This window comes from Hemibagrus wyckioides, linkage group LG09 (assembly GCF_019097595.1).
Source record: "Hemibagrus wyckioides isolate EC202008001 linkage group LG09, SWU_Hwy_1.0, whole genome shotgun sequence".
In the NCBI taxonomy this organism is placed as follows: domain Eukaryota; kingdom Metazoa; phylum Chordata; class Actinopteri; order Siluriformes; family Bagridae; genus Hemibagrus; species Hemibagrus wyckioides.
Window position 1 is genome coordinate 17,360,694 of NC_080718.1, and position 21,348 is coordinate 17,382,041.

At 41.2% G+C, this 21,348-nt stretch overlaps 4 protein-coding genes across 15 annotated transcripts in view; 3 read left to right on the forward strand and 1 right to left on the reverse strand.

The window, feature by feature from the left end:
- mapkbp1 (mitogen-activated protein kinase binding protein 1) overlaps nt 1-2,482 on the forward strand; it is a 31,692-nt gene extending 29,210 nt beyond the window's left edge. For 4 of the 6 annotated variants that reach the window (XM_058399021.1, XM_058399022.1, XM_058399023.1 and 1 more), the window contains 3 exons: nt 43-888; nt 1,742-1,827; nt 1,915-2,335. In XM_058399021.1, coding sequence (XP_058255004.1) covers nt 43-888; nt 1,742-1,827; nt 1,915-2,172 — 1,190 coding nt within the window. In that variant the 3' untranslated portion in view covers nt 2,173-2,335. The other 2 variants (XR_009205769.1, XR_009205770.1) reach the window with 2 other exon arrangements.
- jmjd7 (jumonji domain containing 7) lies at nt 2,343-7,184 on the reverse strand. 7 transcript variants are annotated; one of them, XM_058399030.1, is made up of 10 exons: nt 7,081-7,158; nt 6,900-6,967; nt 6,755-6,821; nt 6,497-6,650; nt 6,126-6,378; nt 5,819-5,875; nt 5,638-5,733; nt 5,299-5,375; nt 4,887-5,046; nt 2,343-4,628 (listed from the first exon to the last, which is right to left on the reverse strand). In XM_058399030.1, exons 4-10 carry the CDS (start codon nt 6,515-6,517, stop codon nt 4,540-4,542), a joined length of 753 nt encoding a protein of 250 aa, XP_058255013.1. In that variant the 5' UTR covers nt 6,518-6,650; nt 6,755-6,821; nt 6,900-6,967; nt 7,081-7,158; the 3' UTR covers nt 2,343-4,539. The 7 variants fall into 7 exon arrangements, with proteins under 7 accessions (XP_058255013.1, XP_058255012.1, XP_058255009.1 ...); XM_058399029.1 differs by having other exon boundaries at nt 6,900-7,184; XM_058399026.1 differs by lacking the exon at nt 6,755-6,821 and having other exon boundaries at nt 6,126-6,382; nt 7,081-7,177.
- A 1,578-nt stretch (nt 7,185-8,762) lies between these two features.
- On the forward strand, nt 8,763-13,181 carry tbpl2 (TATA box binding protein like 2). The gene is made up of 7 exons (XM_058400035.1): nt 8,763-8,810; nt 8,919-9,286; nt 9,985-10,072; nt 10,266-10,357; nt 12,408-12,575; nt 12,658-12,752; nt 13,009-13,181. The coding sequence occupies exons 1-7, from the start codon at nt 8,763-8,765 to the stop codon at nt 13,083-13,085; spliced, it is 936 nt and encodes a 311-aa protein (XP_058256018.1). The 3' UTR covers nt 13,086-13,181.
- A 1,757-nt stretch (nt 13,182-14,938) lies between these two features.
- Nucleotides 14,939-21,115, forward strand: atg14 (autophagy related 14). Its single transcript, XM_058400016.1, has 10 exons — nt 14,939-15,500; nt 16,090-16,152; nt 16,264-16,306; nt 16,410-16,491; nt 16,606-16,843; nt 17,101-17,333; nt 17,777-17,894; nt 18,078-18,168; nt 18,261-18,346; nt 18,802-21,115. Exons 1-10 carry the CDS (start codon nt 15,214-15,216, stop codon nt 19,100-19,102), a joined length of 1,542 nt encoding a protein of 513 aa, XP_058255999.1. The 5' UTR covers nt 14,939-15,213; the 3' UTR covers nt 19,103-21,115.
- Nucleotides 21,116-21,348: the final 233 nt, after the last annotated feature.

Here is a 21,348-nt window from a genome sequence, read left to right on the forward strand (position 1 = left end):
TTTTTGTGTTTCTTATTCAACCTTCCTCCCTGTCTTGTTCAGCTGATTTGCCTCAGACATCTACACATCTTTCAAAGGAGGTTCCCCCTCAGCCCCAGCCTTGCGAGCGTGCTCCACCATCCACACTGCGCCGCACACTTCCTAGTGTACCTCTCTCGAGCCCAACGTCTACCTTGCCCAGGGACTGCCCTACACCAACTAAGTCCAAGCCACGATCGTACATGAGCCCTACCACTAGTTCCATGGCCAAGATGTCACGCTCCGTGTCCATGAGTGACAGCCTGAATGTGAGTGAACTCAGTGAAGTACCAGCAGGCTCAGACACCAGCCGAATCTCAGGGTCAGACACTTCCAACCTTCGCAATTCTTCTCGCAGTAAACCCTCATCTCCAGTAGTCCCACTGCCCTCTTCATGTATTGGGTCTCCCTCCCGTGGTGCTGTTGTACCCACCATAAGTGGTGCAGCCAATTCTAACTCTTCTTCTAAAGGCATCCAAGCCAAATTACCCAGCAGTGCTCGTCCACAGCTACACCTGGACATCACCAAGCCTCTCCCAGATAAGCCTTCCATGGCCTCCTTCTCTCCTAACAGCAAGAATACCAAGCTTGGCCATAAGGAAGATCTTAAGGAAGGCAACCAGACTCCAGTAAGTGCAGCACCCCTTCCAGGACCAGAGCGTGATTCCAGCAACCTGCAGCCAGTCATATGCTCTGTCCCTACTGACACCATGCCACTGGAGCAACAGGAGCTAAATACTGATCAGTCTGAAGTGCCAGAGAAAGTCCAGGGAAAAGATACAGAGCTGGAGGAGTCTCAGACCAAGCAATCAAGTCAGAATCAGAGCAGCACAGTTTGTCTGCAGGCAGCCAATCAAGCCCAGGATTCAGGTTTGCTGGGATTTCGCTCCTCTCTTGTTCTCTCATCTGTACCTCTGCGCCTGGGTCTGCCCAAGCACTTCTTTACCAGCAGGCTCTGGTATCTCTCTCCTTCCGTCTCTTCCATCACATCTGCCATGTTCTCCTCTTCACCCTATCCCTCCATTAACCATTACCAACTGAAGGGTGAGGCATGCTTCCTCTCTTCATACTCTTGATACTCTTCCATTAACCATGCAGCCTGCTCCTAAATATTCTTTCCTTTTCTCTGACTTTACTCTTCTTCTTTTTACTCAATTCATATTACATGTAGTGCAAATAAAATCTTGTGTTTTAATGTAAGTTATGTAACCGTTATGTTTGTGAATGTGATGCCTTTTTATATCATCAGTCTGGAGTCTGGAACCATTATGAGCCAGTACTTGGCAGCAAAATTGGTTCAACCCATAGCACTTACAGTGCTGCTGGTCTGGAAGCGGGAAATAGTCATGTCGGAGGTGTGGGGGTGGTGTCTTATCTTTATCAACAGCTTCCATTGAATATTTGTTGAAAATGCTAATAGTATAGTGTCTCTTGCTACTCAAAATCCGAGTTAAAAGCAACAAAAACCATGAATCCTTCATATTCCTCGACTTTGGATGTATTATAATTTGTTAAACCAAGAGTTATACCATACCATCCCTGTGTGTCAGGAAACTCCCACATCTGATTATGGAATGTTTTGGTTTTTAAACCAGTAGAAATGCAGAATGGTTTTAAAATATTTTTATACTGGTTTTCCTGACACAATGCTGACCGCATCACCAGCACCACCATCTTGCCAGTAGATCAGCAGTGTGACAGAATGTTGTCTTTTCCCCCCCAGATGCATCTCTCAGTATGGAGTCATGCAAGCTTGCAGCAAGTGAACTTCAAAATAGTTTTAAAAAGGCATGCCACTTCTTCAGGATGGTAAGTTATCAGTGCAGGAAGTTGTTGCTATGAGAAGATGGATGTAGCTGTACGTTCTGAGTGTGCATTTACTCTGTGTGCTTACAGCTAAGCAGCTCCACAGACCAGAGGCAGGAGCATCAGGAGATGTCTCAAGTGTTGACTGAGGCGTTCGATGCAGTACAGGCTGAGATGAACTCATTGCCACATTATCTAGAAAGCCGCTCTGGCTCCATCAGCAGCTCCGTGTGTGTGCTGGGGAGTGGGGCAGGAGGTGTGGGTGAGGAACGAACATTGGCATTGCTGGAGCAGTATTCACAGCTTCTTCTCAAAGCTGTGGAGAAGAGAATGGACAACAAAGTCTGACATGCTTCAGTTTCATAATAATTACAACATTCAGGCTGAGGCCGGATCCCAAGCCATGACTCTGCGCAGAAGCAGATTCTTTCAGGTGAGGTTTTTAATAAGCAGATTTTTTTTAAAAAAAACCCAGAAATGATTGGTGTTGACTTCCCTTTCTTTTGCTTAAACACTACCAGCACAGATGAACAGACTCAGTGTGACAGGCATGGCCAAATTGCACTATAGACTGTAATCTCATCGGCCTACCTCCCTTTTTTAGCGTGTTATTACAGCAATTGTATAGTCTACACTTCACCTCATTGCCAAATAAGGTGCCCTTTTACCTGTAATTGGTATACTGTATCTGAATATTTGTGCATCAGTGCAATGACTGACTAAATAACTGAGTAAATGGACTTTATTGGCGATGAAATCTGAGCATTGAATGGCTTGTAACAGTGTATAAATGAGAAACGGACTCGCACAGCTCCAGTTTGGCTATCACCGAGATGGAGATGAACTTGTTTTGTTGACCCTCAAGAAAATGTGAACTTTTTTTCAGAACTTTCTCTCTTTCTACATCTTTCAAAGATAATCCAGATGTTTGCTCATTTAAATCTTTTACCAAGGAGTGCTTTTTTATTATGTATGTGTCGTTGCAGATGTGTGACTGTATTTATTCTAACGCCATAGGTTAATAGGTTAACAGGGGTTACACTCCAGATAGTGTGTTGTACAGTGAATGTGTGTTTATACAGGATACGCTTAACATCAGTACAGTTCCAGAGGAGAGGATCTGGAACATCAGCATCCTAATCTCATGCATGAACCTTGTCAATTTTGTACATTTTTGTATTACTGAAACACTTTCGATGTCTAAGGAGATTAGGTGCCTTATTTTCTAACCAGCAAAAATCTGATATTTATAATTCAAAACATTTGCTGTCATTGCTGATGGGATGCAGTGTAAAACACATTCCGATAGATCAGACTCCCTTACTGCCATAGAAACCGGACAGAATTGCAAAGGGAATGTTGCACACAAACTCATCAGCTGAGCAAAATTGAAAATGAACACCAAGGAATTTACATTTGACTTGCCCTAGTTCCTTTCGTTTGGATTAAACCTAATGATGCTTTTCATAAATGTGTAATTTAACTAGTTCATATTCAGGTTTCTATCCCTTTTCTTAAAGCTAACACTGATGTACAGTAAAGCACTTTGTTTTCTCAAGTAATACTTGTGATACCACAGGAATACTGTATTTGTGCTTGTTGTCTGTCTGCTGTATATGGTTCAGACTTTTCTTATACTGTTACAGAATATGGTGCATGTGCTCAGTACAGCTAACAAAAATTTCCTAAACCAATTTTGTACAATAGACACGTTACAGGATGTCCAAAGCAAATCATATACATGATCACTTTTATCCTAAACCAGCCACAAAACTATCCCAGAAATATCAGGACTTTTAACTACGAATGCTGTTAACACTATGAACATTTCGGCGTGCATGAGACAAATTAGAACAAACGAATGCAGTTATATTTTATGAAGCGATTTGTTAAAAATGTGACCATATTCATCATCTAGCTGAACTGAGTGCATCTAAACATGGTAGAAAAGTAACTTTACTGCTAGCATGACAAAACTGTATGCATGAAGAGAAGTGGACTTCAGAGCTCACTGGATCCTGAACTAGAGTGCATGGTTGTATATCTGACTTTCTTGAAGAACAATCATCCAATGCTTTGCTATTCAGCACTATATATAGCTGCCTGCGCTGTTCACTTTTCCTGTAAGGCAGGAAATCACAGAAGCTAGCATTAAACATAAATGAAAATGTTTTCAGACCATGTTTACCATTTGAAAGTTGTTTGTTCGCTCTGCACTAGTCCTAAATTACTTGTTTTTATATATCTTAAGTGTCATCTGAAAAGCAACGTCAGGTGCTAGTTAATAAAACTATTTATTACACAGAAACTGTTTGTTTTTTTGTCGTGCATCAAGCCGCTATTTCTTCTTGGTGTGTTTAATAATAATAATAATAATAATAATAATAATAATAATAATAATAATAAACATTCAAGACATTCAACACTTTGTGTAGTGGAATAGGAGCTGAAGTGAAGTTCATGTACAGTGATTATTGTTGCCATCTCATAGCTCCAGGATCCTGTAGGTGGGGTCATGTGTGTATGGGTCGGTTTGCACGTTCTCCTCATATCTGTGTGGATCTCCAGTTTCCTCACAGCTCCCAAAAACATCAGTTGAATTGTTGACATTAAATTAGCCCTAGGTGTTTGTGGGATGCAGTCTTGTCCTATTGAAAGTGTATTCCTGCCTTGTACCACATTGTTCACATGTTGACGTTCAAAGAGGTCAAAGCTTCATAGTGACCCCACAACTCCAGTTAGAGATTCCACCAGTTGAAAGTAATTGTACTTGATATCATAATCCATATCATACCAGAAATTCACTGAAGAGACACACAAAACACATTAAATACATGTTCTCATCTGTAACATCAAGGAACAACATATTTCCAGTAAACTTAACTGCATTTAAAGTGTACACTTATGGAAATTTGTGCCTTTGCACTGCACTATCATATCAGAATATCATTATTAAAGAAGGTTGTCAGTTCTAGTAATTGAGGAGGAAATATATTCCCCTGTGAAACTGTGTTTATGAATCAGAGTCTAGGAGCAACACAGGAGAATCCATGATACAGTACCTGCTATGCATCCATGAGACTGGCGGACATGATGGAACCAGAGTGAGGGGAGGTAAAGCATCTCTCCTGCTTTCACTGTACAGCACAGTGGCCGGGCTTGTCTGTAGGAGGGAAAGCGCTCCAGGTCTGGATTTAGAGGATCCAGTGGAATCCAAGGCACCTAAAGTGAGACCATAAGTTCCTCAGACAGATCTGGTTAAGCCCTGGTCTGGTCATGTGTAATCCAGCACCAGTCTGGTGTTTCTCCTTCATAAGCTCATCTGCCAAGATTTAACCATCAGCAAAAAAGCCATCCAGTTGCTCAAAAATACAATGTATTTTGACCAGCGAAACGTTAAAGTTTTTCCTTAATCCACTAAAAACACACATCCCTGCATGTTTGAGGAAAGGAAGTGTAAAATGAATGCTATACTTTTTTTGAATCCTCTTCATCCACTATTTCAAAGCTGCCATCTTGCTTCTGTTTGTATGTAGCAGGCTGGTATAGTTCTACACAAAGGCACACAAACAAATTCATTGTTTTCTTTTAAGAAACATTTTCATTTCAATAAAAAAATACTTCAGTGACAAACAGAATCAAAACTATGGATTGAGCACACAAAAACCACATGCAGGGATTTAAACAGGTTTCTGTGCACTACACTACATACTCGGTGACTGTGAAGGACTATCTGGACAGCCATAACAGTTGGAGAGACTTTAATCTAAAGTATAATAACGAGCAAAAATGTTCAGAAGAAATTTGCCTTGCCATATGGTATAAAGGGTCGATCAGTGGGAGGGAGCAGAATAAAAGTCTTCTCTCCAGAGATAACACAGTAAAGGTTCTCATAGTGGTCTTTGTGCACTGCAAGATAACAGGTTATATTCATTCAAGGCTGCAGAATTTTAGGCTTAAGCTTTATCATGGAAATTGCAAATATAAGACCTACTAGATGTTACTGCCTGCTCTTCTCCCAACCAGAAATTCACAGCATCAGGCATCTTTCCTAAAAACAAAAGAATAAAACAATTGTTAAAAAAATTCACAACATTTAACCTATAAGTACAGTGTGTCATATCTTAACCATGTTTAATAATCATCGATTTAATGAAGCAGTAATGCAATACCTAAAATCCAGGAATGCTAAACATAATCTACAATCACAATTTGGTTGATTTGGTCATGTCTTATTGCTTTAGGGTGTGTGTATGATCTGCTACGGCTCACAAGTATATGTCACAAGTTATATGACACACCCAGCGCCTCGCTCATCCAGGGGATGTGAGCCTGCTGTACGTCTGCTGTGAGCTCTGGAAGTTCCTCAGTCAGATTTGAGCACTGTTTCTGCACATAGAACACACCACTGCTCTTGTTCCTGCCCTCTATGATGTCCAGCAGTGCTGAGAAAGTCATCTGGCGCTCTTCAGGCATCACAAAGCGATCTCCGTTAACAGCATCTGCATAGCCGTTTGGTGTAACAGCAACGCTGATGAGCTTGGAGCCAACAACCTGCCTGAACACACACATGCATACAACAGCCATTCAGAAATGATCTGCTGCAGGAAAAAACACCTGGTTGTAATGATTAGTAGCGTTACATCTGTGTAATCTTTTAAGGTTACCTCACCTGAGATAGGTGGGGTTCCATTTAGTCAAAGCAGGCCAGTCATTGAAGGCATTGCGGATAATACAGGGCTTATTGGAGTTGATCCAGTCCCGAAAGAACTGCAGAGGGGAAGGTGGCCCATCCAGATATGGTACCGAATCATTCAGGTACAGCTCTAAGGAGTATAAGACACCTGTATTATCTTAAACCATCATTGCAGAAAGCACTTCCATTAATAAATGCATATTCATTTCTTCCATTTAAACCAATCATCCTCACAGTTAAATGTTGACTGCTGTCAGATGTACAGTCATTTGTAGTATCTTGTCATTTGTAGAGCTGATAACTGAGACAAAAGCTTACAGAAAACATTCTGAATACCCATAAATCTATGTTCATTCAATTTTATACCATACTCACTCACCTCGAGCTTCTTTTGGGAAGTCTCTTAAACAATTTCTCACTTCTTCCATAGCCTTTTCTCAGATCATGCTGACCAGAGCAAAAAAATCAGACAAATCATCATAAACAAGAAAACTTCTATACAGACTAATGCACAGGCTAATACAATAAATACACAGTATAATAATCACATGATACTGTACTGTGTTTATGAATGTATAGCTCCTGTATCATGCACAATACATGCGATTTCTTCGACTTCACTGCCCAAAGCATGATCTTCTTCCTCTTCGGTCTGGAACTGCAACTTAGTCTGTCGGTGTCATTATCCCCACCTAGTGGAAACAACTGTGTTTTAAGGATGTGTGATTATTTTTTCCTGTACAATACCAAGTCATACTAAACAGAGTCAACATCCGATATTTGTAATAAAAAGGACCGGCAGATAGCAATTTCTATAATGACAATGTAATAATTAATTTTGAAACAAATAAGTTAAGACAAGTTGTTTAAATACACTATATTGCCAAAAGTTTTAGGACACCCCTCCAAATCATTGAATTCAGATGTTGTTTTTCAGGAGTTGGGCACAAAGCAAGGTCCATGGACATGGATGAGCAAGTTTGGTGTGGAGGAACTTGACTGACCTGCACAGAGTCCTGACCTGACAGAACACCTTTGGGGATGAATTAGAGCGGAGACTGTGAGCCAGACCTTCCAACATCAGTGCCCGACCTCACAAATGCACTTCTAGAGGAATGGTCAAAAATTCCCATAAACACACTCCTAAACCTTGTGGAAAGCCTTCTTCCCATTAGAGTTGAAGCTGTTATAGCTGCAAAGAGTGAGCCAACTCCATATTACATTCATGGGTAAAGGCAGACGTCCCAGTTTTGACCTGGCTCACAGTCGCCGCTCTAATTCATCCCAAAGGTGTTCTATAGGGTTGAGGTCAGGACTTTGTGCAGGCCAGTCATGTTCTTCCACACCAAACTCGCTTATCCATGTCTTTATGGACCTTGCTTTGTGCACTGGTGTGCAGTCATGTTGGAACAGGAAGGAACCATCCCCAAACTGTTACCACAAAGTTGTCCTAAATGTCTTGGTATGCTGAAGCATTAAGAGTTCCTTTCACTAGAACTGAGGGGCCCAAGCCCAACCCCTGAATTCAATTATTTGGGGGGGGGGTCCCAAAACTTTTGGCAATATAGTGTATGTTTAATCAGCGTGACTGGATGTAGATGATGGCATGAGTGTCAATATTGAATAAGGAGCATAAATGTAAATTTGGATATTTTTATAGAACAGTTAGATTCGGTCCACTAATTTGAGTGCCTAGAGGAAGTATATTGGAAACACATTTAATGGGAATGAATATATCAATGTTTTCTAGCTAGAGCTGCTTTAACATTATTGTGGCTGTAAACGCGTTCAGAGGAACTGCCTGTGCCGCTGTGCGAAAATAATACACAGCTTCTGACCAATCAGATTCCAGCATTCAACCACGCCGTTATATCACAGTGAACGGATTTATATTTATTTTCATCCCATCCACCGTGGAAAAAACATCGGTTCGCCTCCTTCATTAGGAATCAGACAGTCTGCCGAATAAATCCTGTTATTATTAAACAATAACTTAAAGTTTTTTAGCCAAACGTTTTCCGGAAGGTGGGGCTTACCTGAATATGAGTGGGGAAAAGAAATAACTTCGATATTAGTTAATCACTTCCGGTCTTGCGCAAAAGACAAAGTGATTCTGCGCAATTGATGTTAAATGAGAACGAGAGAAAAATCCAGCTTTGTGTTAGATAGTTTTCATTTCCACAACGCGAATATTCGCTTTACTTTTTGGTTCATTCACAATCCTTAATGGATCTTGAGAGAGATGGATGAAGAGGCCTCGCTTGAGAGTTACTTTGACCAATCAATTGCTGTATGTTGAGATCTTGGACTCAGATGTAATCTGGTGCTTAAAATAAGGAGATTATTTTTATCTTCTTCATGTCATACATGCTCTTAACTTTATGCCCCCTTCCACCAGGGTTCCTCTGAGTACATATTTGAAGGTGATTTGGGTTTGCAGGGCCCACCTCAGCTTCAGGATCCCTCTTTCCTCTCCTCCTCCATCCCTAACCAACAGAAAGATCTCCCTGAGGATCTGGACCTGAGCTTTCTGCCTGATGAGCTCAGTGCTCAGGATGAAGGGGGAGAGAATGGAGGAGTGGGTTCTACAGAGGACAGCGGTGTTTACTTGGACTGTACAACTGGATTGTCAACTGAAGCAGACACTGATGCTAATAGGAGACAGCCTGCAGCCTCTCCATTCTGCAACCTCCCTATGACCCCCATGACACCCATGACCCCTGTCGCCCCTGTGGCAGAAAGTTCAGGGATCATCCCACAATTACAGTAAGATAATTGACTTTTATTAAGCAATCAAGATCTCTCATACTTTTCTAAAATGTGTGATGTTTCTATTTCACTGCATTAAAGTACAGTCAGAAACATATTGCATGCTCTAGTGCTTGTCACTTGGGTGGGTCTTTATGGACTTTTATGTATCTTTTAGTTGGGAAAGTAAATGTAGTGTGGTTTAAAACTTACTTAATATACATAGCAAGATGGTAGCTTAATGGTAAATAAATGTTAAACTGCACTGTTTCACTACAATCCCCTTCGTATGTAAAAGTACAGAAGACTTACCCTTGAGAGTACCACACTGGTACAGTTCAGTATTTGTTGTTTTGAGAGTGATGGCAGGCTGTTTAGATCCACATAGTCTTTAAATATGGAAGAACACTCTATATTTGGCATGTAAAGAAGCACAGGGATGATCACAGGAGCTCAGAGGTTTACTTGTGGTCAGTGAGAGTCAATAGGAGAATACAGGGTGTGCTCAGTTCTAGTAGTGGAGAGAAATGTATTTTCTGCATTTTTGAACTCCTGGCTTTCTGCAATTATATACCCTGTATTTTTGCATTGCTGAGATGTTTCTGCCATGCCCTTCTAGCTTTGTGGAATTTGAACATATGATAACAGTAGGATGTTGTGTGCAATCTGACTTCATTTTCATGTACACATATGAACCTGTGTTTGTGTGTGTAAAGGAATATAGTGTCCACAGTAAACCTGGCATGTCCACTAGACCTGAAAGCCATCGCCCTTCAAGCTCGAAATGCTGAGTACAATCCAAAGGTGGGTATAATTTGAATGATAAAGATTTCTTTCATAGTGCCTTCGGCTTTCAGAGATCTGAGATCTGAGAAACTGAGATCAAGGAGAGGAAAATAAATGTATTTAGTATGCATGGATATTTATAATAGCAACATTAAATCACATTGAAAATACTGTTTTCAGTATTGCAAGCTCAGATCATGATCTTCCACAGCGGTTTGCTGCTGTAATTATGCGGATCCGTGAACCCAGGACCACTGCCCTCATCTTCAGCTCAGGAAAAATGGTCTGCACAGGCGCAAAGAGGTGAGCTTTAATCTCACAAATCAGGTATATCAATTACAAATGTATGCACAAGATGTACCTCACCCCCTACAAGGTCAATTATTTACATCTTTCGTGAATGAAGAAAATGTAAGCATTTCTGGAGGGCAATACACCATTTGACAGACAAGGTTTAAAAACTGTTGGGCATTACACCAACAATATGGTTGCTTTTAGATACAGGATTGGACAGGATGCATGGCTTTATATTTGCAAAGAGGATTTACATAATATTAAACATTTAATATTATTCATTGGAAAAAGACCTCAGACATTTGATCTGTTTAAACACATTTGTATGAAATATTGTGACTAGAACAGCAAGGTGGAGAATTTTTCTGAGAATATGAAAGCCCCTAATGAACCTCTGATCATCTGTCCAGCCCAGATGGATACACTATATTGCCAAAAGTATTCGCTCACCTGCCTTGACTCGCATATGAACTTAAGTGACATCCCATTCCTAATCCATAGGGTTCAATATGACGTCGGTCCACCCTTTGCAGCTATAACAGCTTCAACTCTTCTGGGAAGGCTGTCCACAAGGTTTAGGAGTGTGTTTATGGGAATTTTTGACCATTCTTCCAGAAGCGCATTTGTGAGGTCACACACTGATGTTGGACGAGAAGGCCTGGCTCTCAGTCTCCGCTCTAATTCATCCCAAAGGTGTTCTATCGGGTTGAGGTCAGGACTCTGTGCAGGCCAGTCAAGTTCATCCACACCAGACTCTGTCATCCATGTCTTTATGGACCTTGCTTTGTGCACTGGTGCACAGTCATGTTGGAAGAGGAAGGGGCCAGCTCCAAACTGTTCCCACAAAGTTGGGAGCATGGAATTGTCCAAAATGTCTTGGTATGCTGAAGCATTCAGAGTTCCTTTCACTGGAACTAAGGGGCCAAGCCCAGCTCCTGAAAAATAACCCTACACCATAATCCCCCCTCCACCAAACTTTACACTTGGCACAGTGCAGTCAGACAAGTACCGTTCTCCTGGCAACCACCAAACCCAGACTTGTCCATCAGATTGCCAGATGGAGAAGCGCGATTCGTCACTCCAGAGAACGCGTCTCCACCGCTCTAGAGTCCAGTGGCAGCGTGCTTTACACCACTGCATCCGACGCTTTGCATTGCACTTGGTGATGTATGGCTTGGATGCAGCTGCTCGGCCATGGAAACCCGTTCCATGAAGCTCTCTGCGCACTGTTCTTAAGCTATTCTGCTATTCTTAAGCTAATCTGAAGACCACATGAAGTTTGGAGGTCTGTAGTGATTGACTATGCAGAAAGTTGGCGACCTCTTCGCACTATGCGCCTCAGCATCCGCTGACCCCGCTCCGTCAGTTTACGTGGCCTACCACTTCGTGGCTGAGTTGCTGTCGTTCCCAAACACTTCCACGTTCTTATAATACAGCTGATAGTTGACTGTGGAATATTTAGGAGCGAGGAAATTTCACGACTGGATTTGTTGCACAGGTGGCATCCTATCACAGTTCCACGCTGGAATTCACTGAGCTCCTGAGAGCGACCCAGTCTTTCACAAATGTTTGTACAAACAGTCTGCATGCCTAGGTGCTTGATTTTATACACCTGTGGCCATGGAAGTGATTGGAACACCTGATTCTGATTATTTGGATGGGTGAGCGAATACTTTTGGCAATATAGTGTATATGACCATAATTATAATAGAAACCCCGTCTTTCCCTCCTTGTTACGGCACTGTATTCTACTTTTTCTTATTGCACCTCGGTGCTAATTATTATTATTTTTAGTATTATTATTGCTTTGCTGATCCTTAGTTTTCTCTATTCCATGTGTTGAACATCTTTGTTCATTAAGTGCTCAATATCATTCAAAAAGTAGTAGGGAAAAAAATCAGGTATATCAAATGCAGTGTGTGGTTGGTTGTCTAAAGGCAGTCTGGTATTGAATGTACTTCAGAGTAATTTCTTGTCATTGATAATATCACATTCTCTTGATTTCCTGGGTGTTTTACTAACATCTCATTTTAATAAAGTTTATCTTATCTCCTGCCAGTGAGGAGCAGTCTCGCCTTGCTGCAAGAAAGTATGCTCGCGTCGTACAGAAGCTCGGCTTCCCAGCCAAATTTCTCGACTTCAAAATCCAGAACATGGTTGGAAGTTGTGATGTGTGTTTCCCTATACGGTTGGAGGGCCTGGTACTGACTCACCAGCAGTTCAGCAGGTCCACCAAAATAACTTCTTCTGTTTTAAAGCAATATGAAATCTCGCTTCTGTATAGTAACTTTGATATTTTATACCTCAAGCTATGAACCTGAGCTGTTTCCTGGTTTGATCTACCGTATGGTGAAGCCACGGATTGTCCTCCTGATTTTTGTGTCTGGAAAAGTTGTTCTTACAGGTATGCTGGGGTTATCTGTTGATAATCAATTTTATCATAATATTTATCGTTTGAAACCTCTGGTTTAAACTTATATAAAAATATAAATTATAAATATTTTCAATAAGTATATCTTTTATTTTACACAATGCACGAGAATACTGGAAATATCTATTAACATTTATAATATTTTTCGAGAACTTACAAAAACTAACCATGTCCTAAATGTTATGTTTTAATTTTTCACATTGTTTTTTTCCCCCATTTGTAAATCTAGGTGCTAAAGATCGCTCTGAAATATATGAAGCGTTTGAGAATATCTACCCAATTCTGAAAGGATTCAGGAAACAGTGAAAAGTGCACTTCTCCTTTTTATTGAGTTCTGATATTTCAGCATATGAGGTGATTGTCTCTGTTTATTGAAAGTGATTCTTTATGCTTTCAAATGAGTCAAGCTTTTGTTAAAGGACATTTTGTATTTTACAAAATATTATGTTACAAAATAATAAATAAATTAACAAAATAAATTATGTTACATTTTATAAAATATTATATTACAACGTTTGCAAACGTTGTGCATGTTGTTTGTATGTGTTTCACTTACTGTGTTTACCATTTAAGTGGTGAGAGGTAAATGTTTTGTTAACACATTTTGCTACATAGTACACTGAACTATAAAAGTCTGATTTTCTGACAACTGGTTCTGATTTTCATACTAGAAAAATGACACAATCCACCATGCTGTTTCAGAGCCTCTGCGCATGTCATGTTTGCATTTCTCATGTTGCTTTGTTTTCCACAGCTTGTTCTCCAGGCTCGCCAACACCCAGTTCTTCTGACAAAATATTCCTCTAACCATTTCTTCCGATTTAGGAGAATGAAAACTGTTCTTTCTATTTCGTTTAGTAACCTGCGTTCTTATCCCTTAACAAACCCAAGATAAAATGGTTTATGCCAGATTTACTAATCATGATCATTCAAAGTAATCTAATTCAGTTCCTCAAAAACACTTGAGAACCAAATGAGAGTTCTACACTATATAGCCCAAGGTTTCTGGACACCTGACCATAACATCCATATGTGGGTCTTGCCCAAATTGGAGGTCTTTGTATGTTCTAGCATTACAAGTGAAATTTCAACTGAAACTAAAAGGTCCAAACCTGTTCCAGCATGATAATGTCTTTGTGCACAAAGCCAGCTTCATGAAGAAATGGTGTGGAAGAACTCAAGTAGCCAGCACAGAGAACAACTTAACACATTTTGAGTAAATTGGAAGGAACTGGAATGCCAACCACTCCCCAGGCCTCCTAGCCCAGGATCAGAGCCTGACCTCACCTATGCCCTTGTGGTTGAATAAGTAAATCCCCACAGTCATACTCCAATAGTATGATAGTAGAAGGCTTCCCAGAAGAATGGAGGTTATAATACAGCAACATGGCGACTGAATCTGGAATAGGATATTTAAAATGCACATATGGCCAGGATGGGCAGATGTGCATGAACCTTTGGCCACATAGTATATTATTATAAGACTTGATTAGTATAGCCAGGTTGTGATGTCTGGCATAACTGCACACTCCTGTTTTGCCAGGAAAAGCAGATACAGATACATGTGCATTCACATATTATAGTATTTTTGTTCTCTTACAAAACACTTCACTAATGCTAACTGCATTCCTCATATTTACGTTTTGTTTGAACTCATCCATTTTTCTTTAGATTAGATTAGATTCGACTTTGTCATTGCGCATGCGTACAAGGCAACGATAAATAAAGTTGAATCTAATCTAAAAAATAAATAAAAATGAGTTCAAAGAAAAGGTAGATATTAGGAAACGAAAGCTGACATTCTGATCTGTTGTCTCATATTCATCAATTTCAAATCCAAATGTCTTCAGCATATAGTAAAGACAAAACTGTCGTAGGGTCTGTATATTGATCAAATCTACAAGACATATATTTGACACGCCCATTTGATCTTATTTTATTTGCTAACATTTGATATGCAAACATCCAGCAAGCATCAGTTTTGTATTTTTCATGCATCTTGAAAGACAGTAGAGATTTTCTGTTCCCCGTTTCCCCCGTCAGGGCCTCTCCAGTCTGAACATGATCGTCTCTCCTCTCTGTCCGTGACCACAACACATTTCTTTTTCATGCGCGTGCCCCTGACAACAATCAGGAACATCTTGTGGGCGGAGCCTTAGACCCCCCGGTGAGCACTGGAGAGAGGTGGTCATCGCTGAACTCACGCGCAGGCTAGCTGGCTTGTACATAAACAAAGTGAGTCACGTGGTCGGGCTCCACGAGAAGCGCAGTAGCAGCAGCGCCTCTCCAGTGACGGTGTGATGTTTTGTTGTTGTGTGTAGGCAGCGGTAACTTATAGATTCAGCGTTTGAAGCTGAAAATGTTATCGGACACGACGTGAACTCTGCTGTCATATCCCGGTAGTACGGCATTACAGAGGGAAAGCGCCAGCGTTATGGCGTGTCCCCCGGAAAGCGACGTGCGGGTGGTCGGGCCTTGTGAGTCGGGTACTGAGGGGGCGAGAGCACAGGCCCGAGCAACCAGCCGACAGGATCAGCCTTGTCCAGGGGCCGTGAGAGTGTCCCCGGCGTCTGTAATGGTGGAGTCGGTGGATGATGCGGAGGGGCTGTATGTGGCCGTGGAGAGATGCCCTCTGTGTAACACTGCGAGGCGCAGGCTAACCTGTGCCCGGTGTATAAGAGCTGGAGACTTCGTGTACTTTGACGGTAAAAATCCCGAAAGGTATGTTCTGTTAATAACGCTGTGTTTCTTCACATATTAGAAGGCGAAAACAGCGCATCTCTGTATGTACGCAGATTACTTAGCAATGTAGCGTTAACGTTAGCGAGTTCTTTATGTAAACAGTGGTCTTTGCTAGCTCATGCTAACGACTGGGCTAAACAACAAAGGCGTTTATAGCTGCACTCGTCGCTGTTTTCTTCTGAGAGCGATAACACATTTATAATGCGTGTATGAAGAGTAATAACAAACTTTTACAGTACTGTCAGACTGCATTAGCTAGCTAAGTTACCATGACCCGCTAACTAACTAGGTTAGCTGAGTCATAAACTTGGCTATGTAGTTTATGTGGAACATCCAGTTGTCCCAGATGTTTGAACACATCTGATGTCCTTCGTGTATTACTTTAACTGAATGCATAGGAAGTGTAATAGTAAATCTGATTTGTTTGGGGTTTTTTTTTAATCATGCCTGAATTAAGATGACGTAAAAGGTTCTTGCAGTAAAATAGATGTGTCGTCAAACTCTAAGGATAGAGTTGATTAATAGAAATGGTGTTAAACCTGAATGGTGTTAAACTGCTTGCTTGCAGATACGCAGAAAAACTAGAAAGGCTTCAGAAAATGAAGAAGGAAAAGGAGATTCTTCAGCAAAGGTCATTTGAGTAGTCATTATGAGCTAACCGGTTACATATTAAACATTACATGTAGTTGTGGTCTCTGATACATGATAGACACTTCATTGTCATTTCTTCTTATTCATTCAGAGTAATCAAAACCATGGACAAGAAGGTTCAGGCAGACCAGCTTGTAAGTTTCTTCATAAGATGATTTGAACACAAATAATATTTTTTTTACCCTCACTGACTGCCAGTTGTGATTTATTCTATTGTTATTATTTATTTCATGGCAGAAGTGGAAGATCATGTCATGTAAGATGAAGATCGAGCAACTGAAAGAGGCAATCTGCAGTGGGAATGAAGAAGTGAAGAGTGGTGGGTGTAGAAAATGATCAAAACCATTCGTTCCAACCATCTTTTATTTTGTGTTTTATGGTTAAAAAAAAAAGGTCATGATCAATTCATTTTCCCATGTCTCTCTTCCTTAAGGCAAAGATCTGTTACTTCGATCTCAGGAAGATGGTCAGAGACTGCAGCGCCGTGCGAGTCGTCACCAGGAAAAGCGGGATAAGATAGAGCGTCATAACCGTCGCCTGAGCGAGCTTTTGGAGAAGAGGAATAAAGAGCTACAGAGCAGACTGGAGACTCTGGCTGAGGTGCGGCGGGGTCACATCCTGGAACTCACCTCCTACATCTTCCCCACACAGGAGGAGAAGCAGGGCAGCAGGTTTGAGTAATGAAATTAAGTCAATGACCAAGGGTTTTCTGTTTGTAACATTTTTCTCTACTGGCAGATTATAAAAGCTAAATCACTGGTATAAAAACAGATAACAAAGCACCACCTTAAGCTGTTTGTCTAGAACTAGAGAAATTTGATAGTCCTGCTTAAATTGGGTCCATATATTTTCAGTGTCATGGCATAAGCAGACTTCAACTTGTAAAATATGTGCTTAAGAGACTGTAACTGGGGTTTCTGCTTTCCAGAGATCCAGCTGAAACTGCTGTAGCAGAGTATGACTTTGCCCTCACGTCCAGCACTGTGAGTGAGTTAGCTGAGGCTCGGCGAACAACGTACATGTCTGGTCGTTGGATCTGGGACGATCAGAATGGAGAGACGAGCATCAGCATCACTGGGCCTCATGTCACACTGCCCAGTAATGGAGACTGCTCAGCTTACTATAACTGGGTAGAGGAGAAAAGCACTAATCCTGGCCCAGGTACAGTTTCCTCTCATTGCCCTCATCACACTGTTTGATGGACACTCAACTGTTACTGTGTCAGACTACAAAATATTTTTTGATGTCAAGACGAAATATTTTACTCCATTGGTAACTGCTTTTATTCAAAGTGACTTGCAGTTAAAAGAGGACACAGTGCAGTAAAGTTGGAGTAAAGGAGTGGTTCTCTGGGGTCCTTAAATTTCAGTTAAAAGAGGACACAGTACAGTAAAGTCGGGGGGTAAAGGACCAACAGTGGTTCTCTGGGGTCCTTAAATTTGAGCTAAAAGCTTTTGAGGTTTACCTACTGAGCCATCTCTGCTTGAGATTAGTTTAACTAGATAATAAAGGTCTACTAAATGTACACAATGCAGTGGTCTGTATGTATTAATGTACATCGGTGATGGTCGTGCCTAAAAAATGTTTTATTACTTTTTCTGTAGAGCTGGATCACATCACTCCAGCACACACCATTAGCGCAGCCCTCTGCTATGCTACTCAGCTTGTCAACATTCTTTCTCATATTTTGGATGTCAATCTACCCAAAAAGCTGTGCAACAGGTAACATATGTCCAGAGTTCTGCAATATCACCACCTGAAAGTGTTGAATGTTTGTAATACAGATTATTTTGTCTTTTTTAAGAGAAGTCAGTTTCTTCTTGCTTGAGGTCATTTCCTTTCAGAAAGTACCTGGTGCATTTAATGATGACTTGATCACTTGCCTCTGTGTTGTCTTCTTTGCAGCGAGTTCTGTGGTGATAATTTGAGCCGCTACAGATTTACTCGTGCTGTTAACAAACTCAACACCAACATCCTACATCTCTGCTTCTCCCAGGTGACACACTCGCAGTTATACTCCAGAAACACACCTTTAGTAAGACAAATATTTATGATATATGTTTTCTATATCAATCAATGTTTTCACAGCATGTAGACAGTGAGCTACTCCATCCCCACCATACACTGAGAAACATCATGTTTCTGGTCTCTCCTGAGAACAAAAACCTTGGAAGGTAAGAATGAACCTCAGTTTTCCATTTATACACTGTAAAAAAGTTAAAAACTTTGGCTCCATTATCCAGTTGGAGGTGTCTGATTCCTTAGGTCTAAGTTTTCTGTGTTCCTTTCCTATCCACAAATACATTTTATACTCATATTAAAATAATTGAAAATATTTTCTGAAAATATATACTAATAATTTTTGTCTTCTGTATGCAGAATGTATATTTTATTTAAATTGAAAAAGAAAATTGTCAATGTGATGAATTGATTGATTTTCCAATAAATGTGTGTACCCTTTTGATATGCATTATACTTATGAGGGGCTGTTTATGTTAAGGTGCGGAGAATAAAATACATCTATATGTAATAACTGAGAAAATGACCACTATGCAGTTGCATATTCTTTGAATGCAGCAGACAAGTGCAGGAAGACTTTATAGTGTGGTGTTTCCTGCTCTTTGCACAGGACTGGACCGTTTGAAGTAAGTGCAGACTTGGAGGACTCTATGGAATTTTTGGAGCCCGAGGCATCAGGTGTTACAGAGGAGAGTGGAGATGAAGCTGTAACAGATGAAGAAACAGACTTGGGCACAGATTGGGAAACTGTTCCTAGCCCCCGATTCTGTGACATCCCCTCTCAGCCCATGGATCTGTCTCAGAGCACAGCCATGCAGGTCTCACAGCCAGCGGGAAATGCAGGAGGCATGATTTCTTCTGCTGCTGCTTCGGTCACCTCCTGGTTCCGTGCCTACACTGGCCAGCGCTGAGGCCAGGCTGGAATGTTTAGACTGCTGTAGCTATGCAAACAAACTATTTGTCTCGCTCTCTTTTGTCAAATCTTATTAGAAGAAGTGATTTTTGTGACTTTGTCACTTGATTGCATGTCAAGAATGAATGTGTGTGATTGAAAGGAGAGAGGGAGGGAAAGAAGAATGCCATTTCTAACCTTTTAAAAGTAGAAATAGGATCTGGTGAATTGTTTTGTTTAAAAGAAAACACCTGACCTTTTGTAGGTCTTGCAAATTATAGGATCCCCATTATTATCCTGTCAGTAACGTGTCCCTTTTCCTTCCTTTACAGATTGGATATAGTGAGGAGGGATAAAAATGATCCTTTATGATGAATGTCATATACACTATATTGCCAAAAGTATTCGCTCACCTGCCTTGACTCGCATATGAACTTAAGTGACATCCCATTCCTAATCCATAGGGTTCAATATGACGTCGGTCCACCCTTTGCAGCTATAACACCTTCAACTCTTCTGGGAAGGCTGTCCACAAAGTTTAGGAGTGTGTTCATGGGAATTTTTGACCATTCTTCCAGAAGCGCATTTGTGAGGTCACACACTGATGTTGGACGAGAAGGCCTGGCTCTCAGTCTCCGCTCTAATTCATCCCAAGGGTGTTCTATCGGGTTGAGGTCAGGACTCTGTGCAGGCCAGTCAAGTTCATCCACACCAGACTCTGTCATCCATGTCTTTATGGACCTTGCTTTGTGCACTGGTGCACAGTCATGTTGGAAGAGGAAGGGGCCAGCTCCAAACTGTTCCCACAAAGTTGGGAGCATGGAATTGTCCAAAATGTCTTGGTATGCTGAAGCATTCAGAGTTCCTTTCACTGGAACTAAGGGGCCAAGCCCAGCTCCTGAAAAACAACCCCACACCATAATCCCCCCTCCACCAAACTTTACACTTGGTACAATGCAGTCAGACAAGTACCGTTCTCCTGGCAACCGTCAAACCCAGACTCGTCCATCAGATTGCCAGATGGAGAAGCGCGATTTGTCACTCCAGAGAACGCGTCTGCACTGCTCTAGAGTCCAGTGGCGGCGTGCTTTACACCACTGCATCCGACGCTTTGCATTGCACTTGGTGATGTATGGCTTGGATGCAGCTGCTCGGCCATGGAAACCCATTCCATGAAGCTCTCTGCGCACTGTTCTTGAGCTAATCTGAAGGCCACATGAAGTTTGGAGGTCTGTAGCGATTGACTCTGCAGAAAGTTGGCGACCTCTTCGCACTATGCGCCTCGGCATCCGCTGACCCCGCTCCGTCAGTTTACGTGGCCTACCACTTCGTGGCTGAGTTGCTGTCGTTCCCAAACACTTCCACGTTCTTATAATACAGCTGACAGTTGACTGTGGAATATTTAGGAGCGAGGAAATTTCACGACTGGATTTGTTGCACAGGTGGCATCCTATCACAGTTCCACGCTGGAATTCACTGAGCTCCTGAGAGCGACCCATTCTTTCACAAATGTTTGGAAAAACAGTCTGCATGCCTAGGTGCTTGATTTTATACACCTGTGGCCATGGAAGTGATTGGAACACCTGATTCTGATTATTTGGATGGGTGAGCGAATACTTTTGGCAATATAGTGTATGAATTAAGAGCATGCAGCACTATGTTTCACTTTAATGGGCTTGACTGCCTTGATAGAAACATTCTGTTTATTGAAAATAGCAGCATAAGCATCTTGCTGGATTAGGTGACGATTTCACCTATCTCTAATATTGATTTTAAAATAAGTTATTTCTGCTGTGTTATCTAATATGGAATGCTCTTAAAGCAACTGCCACAGTTGGTTTACCTATTTAACAGTACACTACAGGCATATATAATGTCAGATTCATCACTGGCTTTCTAGACGAGTGAGTTCAGGCTTTGGTTTGCTTAAAAATGAAAGTGCACCTTTTCACCAGCCATTTAAAACTCCTGTTTGTATCCTCCAAATGTGTAAGGTGTTTTAGTTTATGAATAAAGAAGATTTTTGATTATATTGATGGTCATCAGGGTCAAGTTAAACTTTGGGATTATTGAGTTTGTTCAACCACTACTTGGTGCTCATCAGGACCCAGAATGCTGTGAGGATTCTTATATGATTAGAAATCATTTTAAACCAGAGTGCTTGCTGAGAGGTATTAATAATCCCAACATTATATTGATGCCTTGGTTAAACCAAACATCCCTTAGTCTAAAAAAAATTGTTCTTTGGACTCAAACATGGGAAAC